The sequence below is a fragment of the Phascolarctos cinereus genome, unplaced genomic scaffold (genome assembly GCF_003287225.1).
Source record: "Phascolarctos cinereus isolate Bilbo 61053 unplaced genomic scaffold, phaCin_HiC Scaffold_9;HRSCAF=440, whole genome shotgun sequence".
NCBI classification, from domain to species: domain Eukaryota; kingdom Metazoa; phylum Chordata; class Mammalia; order Diprotodontia; family Phascolarctidae; genus Phascolarctos; species Phascolarctos cinereus.
In genome coordinates this window covers 231,097,524-231,114,860 of record NW_027556402.1, presented here as the reverse complement: position 1 = coordinate 231,114,860, position 17,337 = coordinate 231,097,524, and the positions used below count along the sequence as shown (strand labels likewise).

General features: G+C 43.0%; 1 protein-coding gene across 1 annotated transcript in view; it reads right to left on the bottom strand.

Moving 5' to 3' along the window:
- The window catches only part of KIAA1549L (KIAA1549 like), a 310,713-nt gene that overhangs the window by 55,618 nt on the left and 237,758 nt on the right, over positions 1-17,337 (bottom strand). Inside the window, 2 exon segments of the mRNA XM_078148701.1 lie at positions 3,041-3,170; positions 12,522-12,736. Coding sequence (XP_078004827.1) covers positions 3,041-3,170; positions 12,522-12,736 — 345 coding nt within the window.

Here is a 17,337-nt window from a genome sequence, read left to right as displayed (position 1 = left end):
TGTTGCTTTCCTTCCTTCTTTCCATTCTTCACTGCTTGAATAACCTCCCCCACCCTTTAAAGCCCAACTCGAGTGACACTCATTTCCCAAAAGCCTTCCTTGAGCTTTGTCTTCCAAATTCCTAATGATCTTTCCCCTTTGGACCTCACACAATATTTGTTTTGCACCTACTTAATGCAGTGTGTGATAATTATCAGCATTTGTCTCAAGTAGCAAATTCCATGAAGGACTTTTTTTTACATCTCATTTAGCCTAGCAGAGTGTTCTTGCAAAGAGTAACCACCTAATTAGTCAATCAATTTATTAAGCACCTATTACTAGTAGGCATTGTGCAAAAACAAAAACAAAACCAGATCCTTACTTTCAGAAGCTTACATCCTACCCATGTTTGCTGAAGGAAGGAATCAGGGGAACCTCCTTTGAGGGTAAGAAAGGCATTGTGGTTGCTGTTCAGTCGTTTTCAGTTGTGTCCAACTCTGTGGCCCCATTTGAGTTTTTCTTGGCAAAGATACTGGAGGGGTTTGCCATCTTTGATGAAACCCAAGTGTTTGTTTATATTGTTTGATATTCTGAAGCAAGGAGACACACTGACCAGCACCTTATCAAAAGGTGGGATCATTCAACTAAGATCTGTACCTTGGTAGAATGTGGCTTGACTGGCAATGCCTAAAGGAAAGTGTCAAAAGGCAACAGATCACCAGGGAAATTCTGAGCATCTGAGAAAACAGTCTTCCATCAAGAGACTTCCCTAAATGTCCCTGGGTGGTGGGGGTTGTTTTGTTTTATCACATTGCCAAGTCACTCAGTAGAATATGTGTTTGCTCCTTCAGATCAAGGAATTAATTGGTTGGGTAGATATTCAAACTCTGAATTTCACAGTGGGTTAGTAAAAGACACCCAAACTCAGATGAATTATCTTGCTTTGACATGGTTCGTCTCTTGAGTTTCCAAGAATAGGTGAAATAATTCAAATTGCTTATAAGTCTGCTATTGAATTTAAAGGTCACTAGTGCAATGCCTCTGGTGCTAAGCTCTGGCTGTGGATCATGAAACGTGACAGTTTCTGAAGAAGTAAAATTGACAGTCACCCAAAGGGCGACAGAGGGATGCATGGTGGGTGTGAGCAGGCTGTGACATGAGGGGAGAGTGAGGGACACCTGATGGCTGACCCAAGGGCTCCATGGTCATCCATGCAATGTCCAAAGAGGAAGGCTCCCAGTATGTTGCTGGGCTCCTTGTGGCATATTTGTGGGAGGATACAGAAGGGAATCACCGAGGACAGGTAGGCATACAAATGTACTTTGTGCTGTTACAATCTATATGGATAAGTTGTTTAAATCCACAGGCTTCAGTGTCATCATATATAAAAGTGGATTAGACTCAATGCATTGTTGGTAGAGTTGTGACTTGGTGCAGCCCTTCTGGAATGCAATTTGGAACTATGTCCCCAAAGTCACTTTTGGCCCACTGATACCACTACTAGGCTGATGCCCGAAAAGATCAAAGAAAGAAGAAAAGGATTCAAATATGCACAAAAATATTCATACCAGATCTTTTTGTAGTGGTAAAGAAGCAGAAACTAACAGGGTACCCATCAACTGGAAAATGATTGACAAATTATGGTATATGAATGAAATGGAGTGTTATTTTCCTGTAAGCAATGATGAAAGGGACTACTTTGGAGAAACCTTCAGGAAGACATGTACGAACTGATGCAGAGTGAAGTGCGCTAGACCAGGTAAGCAATTTATATGATAATAATAGTGTAAAAACCAACAACTTTTGAAAGACTGAAGAACTCTAATCAGCAATGATCAATCATTATTCCAGGGGGGCCCAATGATGGTTCATGCCACCTATCTCTTCATAGAGAGATGATAGACTCAAGATACAGAACGAGATATACTTTTTGGACGTGGACAATATGGGAATCTGCTTGATTCTACATGTTTGTTACAAGGGTTTTGTTTGACTTCCCCTTACTGCCCCCTCCCTCTGTGGGGTGGGGTGGGGCAGGGTGAGTAGGAGGAGGAAGAGAAAATGCTTGTTAATTAAAGAAAAAAATTAATATAAAAAAGTATTGAGCTAAATGGCCTCAGGCTCCATTTAGCTCCAAATCAATGATCTATAATCCTATGATTTCCCACATCACTAACCTTAAAAGCCATTGAAGCATCTAAGTATGTGTAACTCTTGCTTAACCAACAGTTTCTCATTCATTGCCTAATCTTTTGATTGAACAGAAGAAGGCTGTACTAGGTTTTGGAAAACATAGGTCTTTCAACAATACCAAACTACTCAATCCTACAATTCTTGGAAAACAACAACAACAACAACAACATTCTCCCATACATCTGTAAATCATGGGACTTCACAGTCTCCAAAGAATCAGGTTGTAGATGACTCCCATGGGGTCATAGAGAGATGAATGGTGGGTCTAAGTAGGATATGCCAGCGATGACCTGGAGAGAAGAACTGGTTGAAAGTTCATCTCAAGGACACATTTGACGGGAAGCATACGGTACCTTCTTGTCTTGAGATTGAGGAAGAAAAAGTAGATGGTTATTGTGTAGCTGCCCCGGCACCGAGGAAATATTAAAAGAATCCAAGGAAAGGGCACTGGATTGAACATCTATGGGGGAGTCCCATGAAAGGACTGGACGAAAACTGTAATAGGATGAAAAGATGTGGCGGGTTGATGATTTATATCAGCGGAGGGATATCCAACCCCGCGGAGATCACAAATCACTCAATTACAAATCAGTGGGACAAGGAATACTGACCAGAGTTTACAAACCAGAATTCTTAGAAGTGGTTTATAGCTATAATTTCTGAGCCAGGTACTTTTCAAGGGCCTTTACTCCGCAAAAAAAGAGAGTGGTCTGAGCAAGGAAATGAAGCATGAATACTTTTTGCTTCCCCTTAGGGAGCTGTGGAAATACACTGAACTCCAGGCTTATGGAGGGGTATCCCAGCCCTTGTACCTACTGATTTTGGACCAAGGCTTATTTTCAGCACCCAAGCCACCAGAGGAACTTACGTCATAGCCACTGTTCCGGATTCCTCGTCGGGGTCTCTCCCGTGTCACGAGAAGATCCATCTCAGTTTCTCCTGGACTGGGGCTGTTTAAAGACTGTCGGCTTCGGTACACAGAGTTCTTTATCTGTTGCCTGTAGAAAATCCAATAATTGTCATTATGCAACTCACTCCCGGACAGGGACAGATGGAATTCTCTATTGATCTAAATTAATAGGCAACCAATGAAAATGGTGAATTTGCCTCACAAAACTCCTAAGAAGATGTTAATACTGCTCTTCCCACAAGCCCATATGTCTGAGAAATAAATATCATCAGTCCTGGGGTTTGTGAGGCAAAGCTGGGCCTGGGGAGAGGAGTGGAAAGGCTGCTTGGTACGGCAGAAAGAGGCCTGGCTCAGGAGTCAGAGGATGGAATTCCAGTCCTGTTTGTGAGGCTTACTTACCTGCATGACCTTGTTTCTCATCTGTAAAATGGGGGAGTCGGCTTTTGAAGTCACTGCAAGTTCTAAATATATGATCTTCTGTTGGGAAGCTCACGCTATATCTTTAAGAGTCACAAGAGCAGCTATCATTTAGTCTTAAAGGGAATTGCTTTTTTCCTTATCGAGACTGAACGTCTCCTATCAATCGTGAAAGTCACCTCCCTTCCCTGGGACTTATGCTCCTCATCTGTAACATGACAGGGTTAGACCATGTCTTCCTTAAGATCTGTTTAAATCCCAGAACAATAATGATGAATTCATGCTCCTGCTGCAAATTCCAGTTGAGAGATGGCACAGCTGTGCTGGAAGAGAGGGTGGTCCATCCCTGAGGAAGTCTGACCTAGGCTTTCTCCCAGACCCACTGTAGGAAGCAGGGGGATGCAGCAATTGGGGAAGACAGGCCCTGGGCAACGGGAGCCAGAGCAACAGGACTGTAGAGTGTGGTGGGAGGCGGCTCAGGGTCAGAGCAGAGCGCACACGATGCACGGCCTAGGCTGCCTGCTTGGTGAAAGATCACAAGGAAGTAAGGATGCCAAGCCAGAGGGCAGAAACACGCCTTCTGCCTTCCCTGATATGAGTGCCTCGGGGCACAGAACCAGTCGCCCTTTCCTGGTGAAGGCGCTGCTAACGCTTAGAAAGGCACCCATTGGCTCTGCAGTCTCAAACCTTGGACGATGCACGGGGCAAGACACAGATTATTTCCTTGCCTTGTTTAAGGAAACAAGACTCAGGATATCACCTGCTTTCATTAACCTTTTATTCTTCAGACTCAAGGACTCTAAGAAGCCGCCTCCCTGCAGCAGCCAAAGACAGAGGCATCCCCTCTTTGTCACTCCCTTGTCCACCTCCCAAAGAGCTGGTGCTCTGGAGAGCAGCTCAGCAGGCTCTCTTAAGCAATTGCTAAGGATTCCCTTCTAAGTGGAAGGCAATCAGGGACACGAACTTAAACATCTGGCAGCCACAACAAATCCATGGTTGTCTTCTCAGCATTCCCTCCTGTTCATCTATCAAAGCTCACAGTAACGTGGATGAAGAGCTAAAAAGGACCTCAGAGGTCCTAATCTAATGCCCTCATGTTATGGAGAAGGAAACTGAGGCCCAGGCAGATGAAGGGACTTGCCTGGAATCACACAAGTAGCAAGTGCTGCGGGTAGAGATTTGGTGAGTTAGGGGACCCTTAACCGCAGAGCCAGTGGTCTTCCCATTGTACTGAGATGCTTCTCTTACTATCAGAAAGTGTTTTTCTAAGCTTTGAATAGTAAGGAAGCCTACCAGCTCTCTGTGGAAACAGTTCATGCTCCCATTTCATAATGGGATGATAATATTCCATAGTAAATTCCAATGATGATACCATGACAACTATTAGGGAACAATGATTCTATAATGTAATACAACATAACAAAATATGATAATATATTATAACATATCATAATAGAATAGAATCCATTTAATTCCAGATACGAATTCTGTAAATTCCAGTTTACAAAGAGTTTTCGTCATAGTGACCCTGGGAAGTACAAGTAATATTATACCCATTTTATAGATGAGGAAACAAAAACTCTCAGAGATGAAGTGAATTGTTATGTGATGAGTAATGATTGGAGCTGGGATTTTTAACCTCACATATTCTGACTAGAACATAAGCTCTTGAAGGGCAGGGACAATTTCAATTTTGATTTTGTATCCCTAGCAACGAGTATAGTGTCTGGCTCACAGCTGGCATTTAATAAGCGTTGGTCACTTAACTGTTTGATTGCTTTATTGACTGACTATAGGATCTAGGCACTTTCCACCACACCATGCTGGCTTTCAACATGTTGAGTGGCAAACGTTAATCTCTCGATTTTGAGATGGGGGAAAGAGACTCAGTGAGATTAGGCGACATTTTCGAGATCACAGAGTCAGGGGCAGAGAGGCAGGACAAGAATACTGCCTCTTTAATATTTCCTGAGCAAACTTGCTATCCATAGCCCCTAAATTCAGGGAACTCTCAGGAGCTTTACACATTCTCCCTCCTAACTTTTTAAGTTCTTGGACTGGATGGGAAATTAAGGGTGCAGTGATATGAATCTCTCTGCCTCTCCCCTCTCTCACCCAGCCTTCACAAAGCTGCCACAGTGATATTCCTAAAGCCATGTCCCTGCTCAAGAAGCTTCACTGGCTCCCAACTGCCACTAGGGAGAAGAACAAAACTCCTCTGTCCAGCATTTCCAGCCCTTTGTCATCTGATTCCAACCTATGTTTCACCGAGACTGATGATACGTGACAACTCTCATCCTCTACAGTCTAACTAACCTGACATACTCACTGTTCCTCATATGCAAAACTCCATTTGCCCATCACACGCCCTTGCATAGGCTATCCACCATACCTGGAATGCATTCCCTCCTTCCCTCTACCTTGTTGATCCCCTACCTGGCTTCCCACATATCACTGCTCAGATATCACCTCCTACATGAGGTCTTTCCTCATTGCCCCTCACTCCAGTTGTTAATGTTCTTTTCTCCTTGAAATTATAGAAGCACAGAATCTGAGAGATGAGATGGATTTCGATGGCCATCTGGTCCAACCCATACACAAAAGGAATCCCCATTATAACATACCTAAGAAGTGGTTATCCGGGTATGGCTTGAAGACCTCCAAGGAGCAGGAGCCCACACCTCTTGAGGCAGCCCCACACTACCATTAATCACTCTGTGCAGGTGACTACACACCCATACCCACACACTCACACAGGTGCAAACTGCACCTACATTTTTCTGCAGGTAGGGTAGACACAATTTCATCTGCAGGTAGATACAATTTCATCTTGTTTGGGAAATAGGGTATTTTCTGAGCAACTCACACACTATCAAAAGCCCCAAAGTGTTCACATCCTTGACCTAATTACAAATCATTTTTGGAAAAGCAGACTTTCCAATTGTCTGGAGATTGCCAATTAGCCCATTTAGAGAAGATTCACTAACAAGAAGGGAGACACTGGGATTAGCAATTGACGTTTAAGTAGGTTATTTTGTGACTAGGAGGAATAGACTCCAGGATTTTCAAATAACCACCCAAAAGTTTGAGATGAGACCTAGCTTTCCTGGTCTCCCTTGTGATGCTGGGCAAGTAACTGAATCTCCCTGGGTCTCAGGTGCCTTCCGGCTCCAAATCCATGATCCATCCTTCTTTCCTTTCTCCCTTCCTTTCTTCCTCCCTCCTTCCCTTCCTTTTATCCGCCCTTTCTTCCTCCCTCCACTTTTCCTTCCTTCTTCCCTTCCTTCCTTCCTCCCTCCACTTTTCCTTCCTTCCTTCCTTCCTTCCTTTCCTTCCTTCCTTCCTTCCTTCCTTCCTTCCTTCCTTCCTTCCTTCCTTCCTTCCTTCCTTCCTTCCTTCCTTCCTTCCCTCCTTTCTCCCTACTTCTCTATACCCCATTTTTAGAGTTAATGCTTTATGGCTGTCTTTCAAATTGATTTTTCACATGGATCCCAATGGATCAGACCTACCAGGTAGACACATTTCTACCTGAGCATAAATTAATGACTTCAATCCACTCCAGTTCTAATTATAGACACCATGTCCAGATACTCTTCCTCCTCAGCTCTATCTCTGCAATCCCTAGCATGAAGGCTCAGGTCAAGGGCTGTCTCCAACAGGAGGTCCTTCCTAATCCTGGTTTCTGCTCCTCCCTGAAATTGCTTTGTTTTTAATTTATATTACTATGTACATACCATTTTTCCTCAGTAGACTGTAAGCTTTTTTGAGGGAAGAGACTGTTCGCTTTTTTGCTTTTTATTTCTAATACCTAGAGTAGCACCTGGCATATTTTGTTGTTTTTCAGTCCTCATGACCCTATTTGGGGTTTTCTTGGCACAGATACTGGAGTGGTTTGCCATTTTCTTCTCCAGCTCATTTTACAGATGAGGAAACGGAGGCAAACAGGGTGAAATGACTTGCCCAAGGTCACACAGCTAGTAAGCGTCTGAGGCCAGATTTGAACTTCCTGATTCCAGGCCCTTCGCTCTAGTCACTGTACCACCTAGCTGCCCAAGGCACTTAATAGACACTTTTTGAATTGAATCAAACAGGTCTTACTATGAAATCTGCATCTTTTCAAGTATTTTTTTTTCAAGTCACTAACACTATGGCCCACAGTCAGTAGTTACACCAAGCTAGCCTAAGTAGTGTCACGGTAAATTGGGCACTGGTTTAAGAGTTATTTCTTTTCTTTATTGAAAATCAAACCACATTGATTCGACTTGTGAAGTGAAGGTGATGCCTTCCAATTTGGTTTTGTAACTCTGGTTATTTCATAGTGAGCAAAGCCTCACTTGAGCCGGCAAATACTCCATCCCTCCTCGTGGGAAGCATCTAGGCCAAGCCTGTTGGTTGCACTGATAGATCTTGAATCCCAAAGCTCTGCTTATTTTGTTTATTCTACCACTTAGTTATTTCCTTTTTATTGATATATTTTAACTCTGCATCATCTTTGCTTCCCAATATATTTCTCCCTCTACCCTACCTAGCAAACCATTCTTTGTAAGAAAAAGAGAAAAAGGGGCAGGGGCATTTCAGCCAAACCAACCAACCCACCAACCATACTTGACAGCATGTGCAATGGTCTACACCCGTGGTTCCCCAACTCTGCAAAGAAGGGTTCATATACTTAGAGTTGGAAGGGACCCAAAACCATCTAGGCCAATACTCTTACTTCAGGGATGAGGAAGCTGAGGGCCAGAGAGATAGGGTGACTTGCCAGAGGTTATACTAAGAAGTAAAGGACAGAGGAAGGTCATGAACCCAGGTCCCCGCTTCCAAAGCCAGGCCTCTTTCCAGGGACCCATATTTTCTCAGTTCTTCTTCAAGGCTAAGCCTAGTCATTAAAATGATACAGGAGAATGTTTGATTTAAAGTTCTATTCCATAGGATCACAGATTTAGAGCTGGAAGAGGCTTGAGTGGGCATCTGGCCTAATTCCCTGATCTTAAAAGATGAGAAAATGGAGGTCAAAAGACATCAATTCAATTCAATAAACATTTATTAAGCTCCTATTATGTTCCGTGGGGCAGCTAGGTGGTGCAGTGGATAGAATGCCAGACCTAGAGTCAGGAAGACTCATTTTCCTGGGTTCAAATCTGACCTCAGACATTTACTAGCTGTGTGACCCTGGACAAGTCACTTCACCCTGTTTGCCTCAGTTTCCTCATCTGTAAAATGAGCTGGAGAAGGATATGACAAACAACTGTAATATCTTTGCCAAGAAAATGCCAAATGGGGTCAAGAAGAGTCAGCCATGACTGACACGAATCAACAGCAACAACTATGTGTCAGGCATTGTGCTAAGCAACGGGGATACAAAAAGAGGCTAAAGACAGTCTCTGCCCTCCAGGAGTTTACAACCTAAGCGACTTGTACAAGGCCACAAGATTTAGGTGACAGAGCTTAGATTCAAAACCAGGTTCACTGACTCCAAAACGTAGGTCCTTTCCTACTATATCATGTTGATTGATCCTAAACAAACCAGCCCAGATGACCAGCTCAGGTCAATGGGTTGATTTCCTGCCACACTTAGCTTCCTCCAGGGGTCTTCTTTTATTTATTAAGTACTTAGTATATAGGACCTCGAAACCGGCACTGTGGGGAACACAGAAATGAAAGAGAAAATGAATCATTTCCTGTATATTCTGTCCTTCCAGGCTTTCATGCTGCTGCTCTCTCTTGGTTCCCTTCCCACCTGGCTGCCCACTCCTCAGTCTGGAGTTTCATCCAGGTAGTGCCCACTAAACATGAGGCATGGCCTGTGCTCCTCTTTAAGCTCTATGCTATCCCCACTTGGTGACTTCTTTAGCTCCTATCAGTTCAATTATCACCCCTATGCAGACGATTCCTAGATATGTATATCCAACCCTCATCTTCTCCTGAGATCTGGTCTGCCATAGAGACATCTTGAACTGGATATGTGTCAGGCATGTCAAACTCAACATGTCTAAAACAGAACTCATTATTCCCCCCCCCCAACCTTCCTCTTATCCTTAACTTTCCTATTGCTACAAGAGATGGGAAAGACCTTACTTAATTTTTTTAAATCTTTTTTTTTATTTTTAGGCCATTGGGGTTAAGTGACTTGCCCAGGATCACATAGCTAGTAAGTGTCAAGTGTTTGGTCTGAGGCTGGATTTGAACTCAGGTCCTCCTGACTTCAGGGCCGGTGCTCTATCCACTGTGCCACCTAGATGCCCCTGAAAGACCTTACTTTAGAAAGGTTAATGTCACCCACTGCATCCTGGGCCATCTCCAGTCATCTTGACCTTCATCTTGAGACTAGACTTCAATGATTCTGGAGGAGAGAGTAAGGCTCATGACTTTGCATAGCTCTGCCTTACTCAAATCCAATTCAGGCACAAGTCAAGACATCTCTCATGATGTCATTGGTCCTCTTTAAGAATGAAGGACGAACAACAACAACTCTGAGGGCATCATCATCTTCCCATTCACCCAAGTTTGCAACCTTAGCATCATCCTTGACCCTTCACTCTGGGTTGACCCCAGTCTCCACATATAAACAATCCGTTGTGAAAATCTCTCCTGTATTTACATAGCCATGGCCCTAATAAGCCCTCATCACCTTTCACCTGAACGATTACAATAGCTTTCTAATTATTCTTTCTATCTTTTATTTTCCCATTCTGCTTCATCTTCCACTTGGCTGCCAAAATTATTTTCCTAAAGCATAGTTCTGACTATATTACTCAACAAACTTCCGTGGCTCCCTATGACCTCCAGAACTAATTTAAAGTAGTCTGACCAACATTTGAAGCACTTCAAAAACCTCTCTCCTTCCTACCTGTCCAGCTTCCTTGCCCTTTACTCCCTTTGACATATTCTATCCATGCTATAGCTATCCTAGGTTCACTTGCCATTCCTTACATGTGACTCTTTGTCTCTGGACTCCATTCCTTTGTAATGTCTGTGCCTCATGCCTGGAATGCTTTCCCTTTTCCCCTTTGTTTCTTAGTTACCCTGGCTTTCTTCAAGACTGCTCAGATCCCACCTTCTGCAGGCTTTTCCAGGAGTTCCACCCCCCCATCCCCTACAACTGGTAGCATTTCCTCTTTCAATTCCTCTTCTATCTGTATTTATCTCATGGGTACCTAGTTATTTACATGACGTTTCCCCTGTTAGAGTTCTTGAGGACAGGGACAGCATTTTTGCCATTTTTGTAACCTAAGTGTTTGGAAGGACGCCTGGAATATGGTAAATGCTTGATAATTATAAACGCCTGTTGACTGACTGACTGGCTGATGACAGATAATCAAGACGTCATATTTTCTAGCCAGTCCTGGAAATCTCTGTGACCCAACCTTATTCCTACCTGCTCTGTTCTCAATCTTCATCCACGCCCGGGCCTCTGAACATACTTGTCATTCCTAGTAAACTTCCACTCAAGTGCTCATAAATAAAGGTGCTTAATAAATGTTGACTGATAACTGATGGTTTCAATTCAGTTCAGTCTTACTTGACTCAATAAGCAGTTATAAAGCATCTGTTCTGTCCAACACTCAGCCCTTGCCCTCAAGAAGCTTACATTCAACTGAGAGCTTACCTTCTCTGCAAAGTGTTTCAGAGAAAAGTAGCTTGGAGGGAATTTTATGTCTCCGCAAAATGAATAGCCCTAAAGTTCAGCTTAAGAAGATGGAAAGGCAAACTATTTATCTGCCTGAAACCCAGGAGATAATGTCAACACGCAGCTCTCTGTATCATTCTTCTCCAATTTATGACATGTTTGCGCATCAGAGAAAAAACCCATCCCAGAAAAATAGACATTTGGCCCAGCACCGAACCCACGCAGGAGGCTTACAAGACTTCATGGATGAAATTTTCCTCTTCTTTTGGGGGGAGTTAACAATTGGGCAGCAAAGGAAGACATATTGAAAGCAGGAAGGGACCTCAGACACATTCTATTTCAACCCTTTCATTTTATAGGTAAGGAAACTGAGGCCCAGGGGTAGTAAATTATTATTTCCAGATGAGAGAATTAAGCCCCAGGGATAGTAAATGACTTGCCCAAGATCACCTAGCTAGTAAGAGGCAGAGTTAGGATGTAAACCCAGGCCCTCTGATTCCAATCCAATCCAACAAGCATTTATTAAACTCCTACTACATGTCAGGCACTGGGTTCCCAAAATTAAAAATGGTCCCTGCCCTCACAGAGTTTCTACTGGGGGTGAATCACACATGCACAAAAGTACAAGATATATCCATTTATTTATATATCAATAACACACACACACACACACACACACACACACACACACAGAGTGCCATTCCAGGAGAAAAGCATTAAGAACTGGAAGAAATCAGGAAAAGCCACCTGTAGGCATTTGCCCTGAATTTTAAAGGCAGAGTTTCTGGGAAGTGGAGGAGAGGAGGGAGAGAGAAATCATCTGCAAAGTCACAGAGGAAGGAGATGGGACATCACTGCCATTTCCCTGGCCACTGAATGAGTGAGTGAGGGGTAGACATGCACAACCAGCTTGCAGAGACAGGGCTGGAGCCAGACTTAGAAGGACTCTGGATGCCAGACAAAGCAGATTGGATTTTATCCTAAAGGCAATTGGGAGCCATTGAAAATTGGATGCTCTTTCCAGTGGACCACAGAAGAAACCTAGGAGGTTATTACATCTTCCTCCAGCCCTGGAAACATCTCCCGATTGACCAAACCATCTCCTCATGACTATCCTTCACATGGCAAGGTAGCTGAAACAAACCATGTAAGAAGTTCAGTTATAGTCTTCTCTCTCATGTCCTTCTGTCTCTTCCATTTATTCCCCTGCAAACATATTGAGCCCTGAATTTCAGATCCCATCTGAGTCCCAATCAATAACCTTGATCCAGGAGAAAGGATAACGGGCACACACTGCCAACAACCGCGGAGCCAGAAACGCATCGACTCGGGGCACCTGCTGCCCCTTTAACATCGATCGCGTTTCCCGGGCTTCAAGGCAACAGACGGACTTACCTGTTCTTAGGTTCGCCAAACGGAGAGGGCACCTCCGACTCGGGATCCAGGACATGGTCGATGTCTTTCGGTGCTTTCTCGTACATCTTTCTTTCTGTCAGAGCCTTGTTGCCCTCCGCCTGGGGGAAGTCATAATAGCCTTTCCGTTTTGCCTTGAGGCGCAGTTTGTTGCGGTAATGTTCAATGTCAGACTTCTGCTTCAAGGCCTTGTTCACCTGCGGAGGGAGCGAATTCTCAGGCGGGTGACTGAGCAGGTGTGTGAGGCTCTGGATCAGCCTGCCAGGGCTTTTCCCCAGACGCTGCCCTGCATTTTTATTTTTTGGTCGAAACCTGTGAGTTCGTTGGCATACGGATTTCCTTCTACCACAGCAAAATCAGCACCTGCTTTGCAATTTGTAAAACTAGCGAGCCGACTGGGAGCAATGAAAGGGTAAGGCGCTGTCTGTATCACAGGCTGACCTTGTACGCAGGTCCTCCTGACTCTGAGGCCGGCTCCCCACCCCTACAGCACACTGCCTTTCATCTCGCATTTTTGTCCGCTCTATGGAAATTCAAGTGCCATACGGGACATTATCACCCTCTTGTAGCTGCAAACTGAGAAGAGGCATGGAACAGTGGGAAAAACTGGGTTCAAGTCTCAGCTCTTCTATTTTCTACTCGTGTGGCCACGGGAAAATTCCTTCTCTGAGTCTCAGTTTCCTTATCTATAAAATGGAGATAACACATAGACTAAATACTTCAGAGACTGCTGTAAAGTGATGTAAATATAAACTATGGTGACACCAATTAGGACTTTAGTCTTCTTATGTTATAGTAGAAAAGTGCTGGACTTGCAGTGAGAGGACCTGGGTTCAAATCCTGCTGTCACCTACTACCTGTGTGACCTTGGGAAAGTCCCTTAACTGCTCTGGATTTGAATTTTCTCATCTGTGTAATGACATATATAATATCATATTATATCATATATTACATAATACAATACAATGTGGTATGATGTGATATATGATATAATTATAATATGATATATATGATATGATATAATGACTTTAAAGGTTCCCTCCAGCTCCAAATCCAAGCACCAGTCAATAAACATTTATTAGGCACCTACTAATAGTGAACAGATTTCTGACCTTGAAGCCAAGAAGACCTTATTCAAGTCCTGCCTCTGACAAACCGTGGCAGTGAGACTCTGGGCAGATCCTGCAACCTGCGGTATCCCCAGGCAATTGCCTAACACTGGGTCTTCAAATTCCAATAGAAGCAGATCTCTGCAGGCTGCCTACAGACTTAGAAAACCACAAATCAACACTGCCTAGGTTTTGTCATATTTTAATTTGTTTCATTCAACATTTCTCAATTACATTTGAATCTGCTTCAGTCCCACTAACAGCCTTGGAACTTCCCAACGGTTTGACACCTCTGCTCTAAGATGTTAAGATACAGACAAGAGTTAACTTGCATCATTGTAGGGAATTTCCTCCTCCCTGAGCTCCCTAGGAAATCATAGGTTTGGGCATTAACCCTAATCCTGATTCTATGCCCCAGGAATTGCAAGCACTGGTAATACAAAGACAAAAAAAAAAAAGCAGTCCTTCCCTGAGGAGTCTGGATGACAAGTAATGTCCATTCCTGTCCATTGTAATAAACTAAAATTAGGTAATGAGTCTTCATTTCTAAGAAAAATGTTTATCTCCTATTCTTTGGTTATAGGGAGATGGGCCAGTAGATAGAAAGCAAACAGAAAATGGGAGGCATATTGAGTTAAGCAATTACATTCAGAGCAAGGATTTTGAATTTGTTATCATGACAAACATAGCAATAAAATGAGCAGATAAACTGTGCATCATTAGCTAATAAACGAACATATGATTGGGTTATCAGGGGACTGACCTCCACTCAGAAGGGCCCACCATGGTGAGCCTGAATGCAGGCCATAAATTAGAGGATCAAAGGTTTAGAGGCCTTCTAATCCACCTCCTCATTTAAACAAATAAGAGACTTGCCTAGAATAACATAGTTAATTAGCATATAAAATGGGATTTGAACCCAAGCTGTCCTGATTCCAAGTTCTGGGGACTAAGAGATGGGGTTCCACTCTCAACTCAGTCACTAACTAGCCAAGTGAGCCTGGGCAAATCATTTCATTTCTGTGACCCTCAGTTTCCTCATCCATAAAATGGGAACAAGTGTACCTGACCTATTTGCCTCTTGGGGTTGCCATTGTGAGGATCAAATGGAGTAATTTCTAAGAGTATTAAATATACGATGTATCTGTAAACTGTTAAGTGTTATATAGATTACAGCAAGTGATAACAGAAACATTTATATAGCACACAGACATAAAGAAGCACTTTAATGTACATGATCCCATTTAATCATAATACGGTACCTGAAGGTTAACAAAGCACATTACAAATCCTATCTTAGTTTGTTTTCATAATCTTGGGAGGTACATGCTATTATTATCTGTTTTACAGATGGGGAAACTGAGGCAGAGCGATGAAGTGACTTGCCCAGGGTCACACAGTCAGTATGTGCCTGAGGTTGGATTTGAACTCAGGTCTTCTTAACCTCAGGTCCAGTGCTCTATCCACTGAACCACCCAGTTGCCTCATTTGGCCCTCATGATAACCTTGTGAGGCAGGTGCCATTACCATCTCCATTATACAGATGGGGGGGGCAAGTCTCAGGGTGATCAAGTGATTGATTTCCTCATGGTCATAACTAGCAAGTATTTGGGATGGGACTTGAACCTAGGTCTTCCTGACTACCAAACCAGTGCTGCATCTATCACTTGTAAGTATCACTGGACGGTTCTGCATCAGAACTACTCTATGCTGGCCTATTTTGACAGTGACATCTTATCAAACATTTTTTAAAATAATTTTTCAAACAAACATCTTTTGTCTTTATAGCATTTTTATTTCCATATGTATCCTTCTCATACTTCTATTCAGTGAGCCCCTCCTTGTAACAAAGATTAAACAGAAAGTCAGCTTGATAAAAGGATCATGTCCTGCAACATATGCTACATCAGGTTTTCTCTGGCTCAAAGCTTGGTCATTATCAACATACCTTATTAATAAACATTGTGTTTTCTGATGAAGATTCAAATCTACAGTAGAAAATGCACTTTAAAAATCACCTAACACAAATTTTGGTGTGACTTGGCAGCTTAGATTAGTCCAGGGGTACACTCTATAATCACCAATGGGGTATTAGTTTACATAATGAGAGAGAGAGAGACAGAGAGAGAGACAGAGAGAGAAGAGAGACAGACAGACAGACAGACAGACAGACAGACAGACAGGTAGTAGTGGATAGAGCCCTGGCCTTCAGAATTAGGAAGACTTGGGTTCAAGGGCCTTTTCTAATAAACCTTTTATGCCCCTGGCAACTCTCTAAGACTCCAAATTATTGAGCAGCCACTCTCTGCATTGCTGGAGGAAGTTTCTTATGAAAATATGGCTGCCCTCCAGGCTCTGCCCTGGACCCTCCTTTCTTCTCCCTCTATATAACATCACTTGGTGATCTCATCAGCGCCAGGCTGTTCAATTATCATCCCTAAGCAGTTGATTTCCAGGTCATATATCCAGCTCTAGTATTTCTCCTGAGCTCCAGTCCCTTATCACCAAACACCTTTTGGACATCCTGGACTAGATGTCCTAAACAGGCATTTCAAAGTCAACATGTTCAAAACAGAATTCATTATCTTTCCTTTTCAACCTCCCCCTCTTCCCAGCTTTCCTATCACTGTTGACGGCACTGCCATGTGCTTGTTCCCTCACTATAATCCTCAATCTCTCACTCTCAATTACTCTAATCTGTCGCCAAATTTTATTTCTCTCTTCAGGATATCTAGAGTACGTTTTTCTTTCTCTCTACATACACAGTCACCACCCTCTTTCAAGCCATATCCCCTCTTGCCAGGTCTATTGCAATAACCTTCTAAATGGTCTTACTGCTTCATGACCCTCTGCACTCAAATTGATTCTTCCCTCAGCCATCAAAGTAATTTTTTAATCACTCTCCCACTCAATAAACTCCAATGTCTCCCCATTACCTCCAAGATCTAACATAACTTCTGTTTGTCATTTAAAACTCTTTTCAACCTAAACACTTTTCCCCTCCCCCTATTTTCTTATATTTTACTTCCTGGTACACATTCTACAATAGAACTAGACTAGCCCACATACTTGTCCAGAATTCCTAATTTCCCACCTCTGCATCTTTGCTTTGGCTGTTCCCCATGCCTGGAATGCTTTCCTACCTCACTTCTAACTCAACCTCCCTGGCTTCCTTCAAGATTCAGCTCAGATTCCAATTTATTTAGAGATCTTTCATGTTCCCTCTCAGCTGCCAGTGCCTTCTCTCTGCACTCACCTTCTACCTATTCTGTATTTATACTTTTTGTCCCTAGCAATTTTCAAGTTGTCTCCTTTATTAAAATGTGAGTTTCCAGGGGCAGCTGGGTGGCACAGTGGATAGAACACTGGCCCTGAAGTCCGGAGGGCCTGAGTTCAAATCTGGTCTCAGAACAAACACTTGACACTTACTAGCTGTGTGACCCTGGGCAAGTCACTTAATCCCAATTGCCTAAAAGTAAAAAATTTAAAATAAAATAAAATGTTGAGTTTCTCGAAAGCAGGGATTGTCTTTGCCTTTTAAAAAAATTCCTAGGGCTTAGTACAATTCCAGGCACACCATACATGCTTAATAAATGCTTTTGGACTTGACTGGAAACACCTTAACACCAATGAAATCACAGGTCCCTGGTGATCCATATGTGAATGTATTTATTATGGAGTGGAGTGGT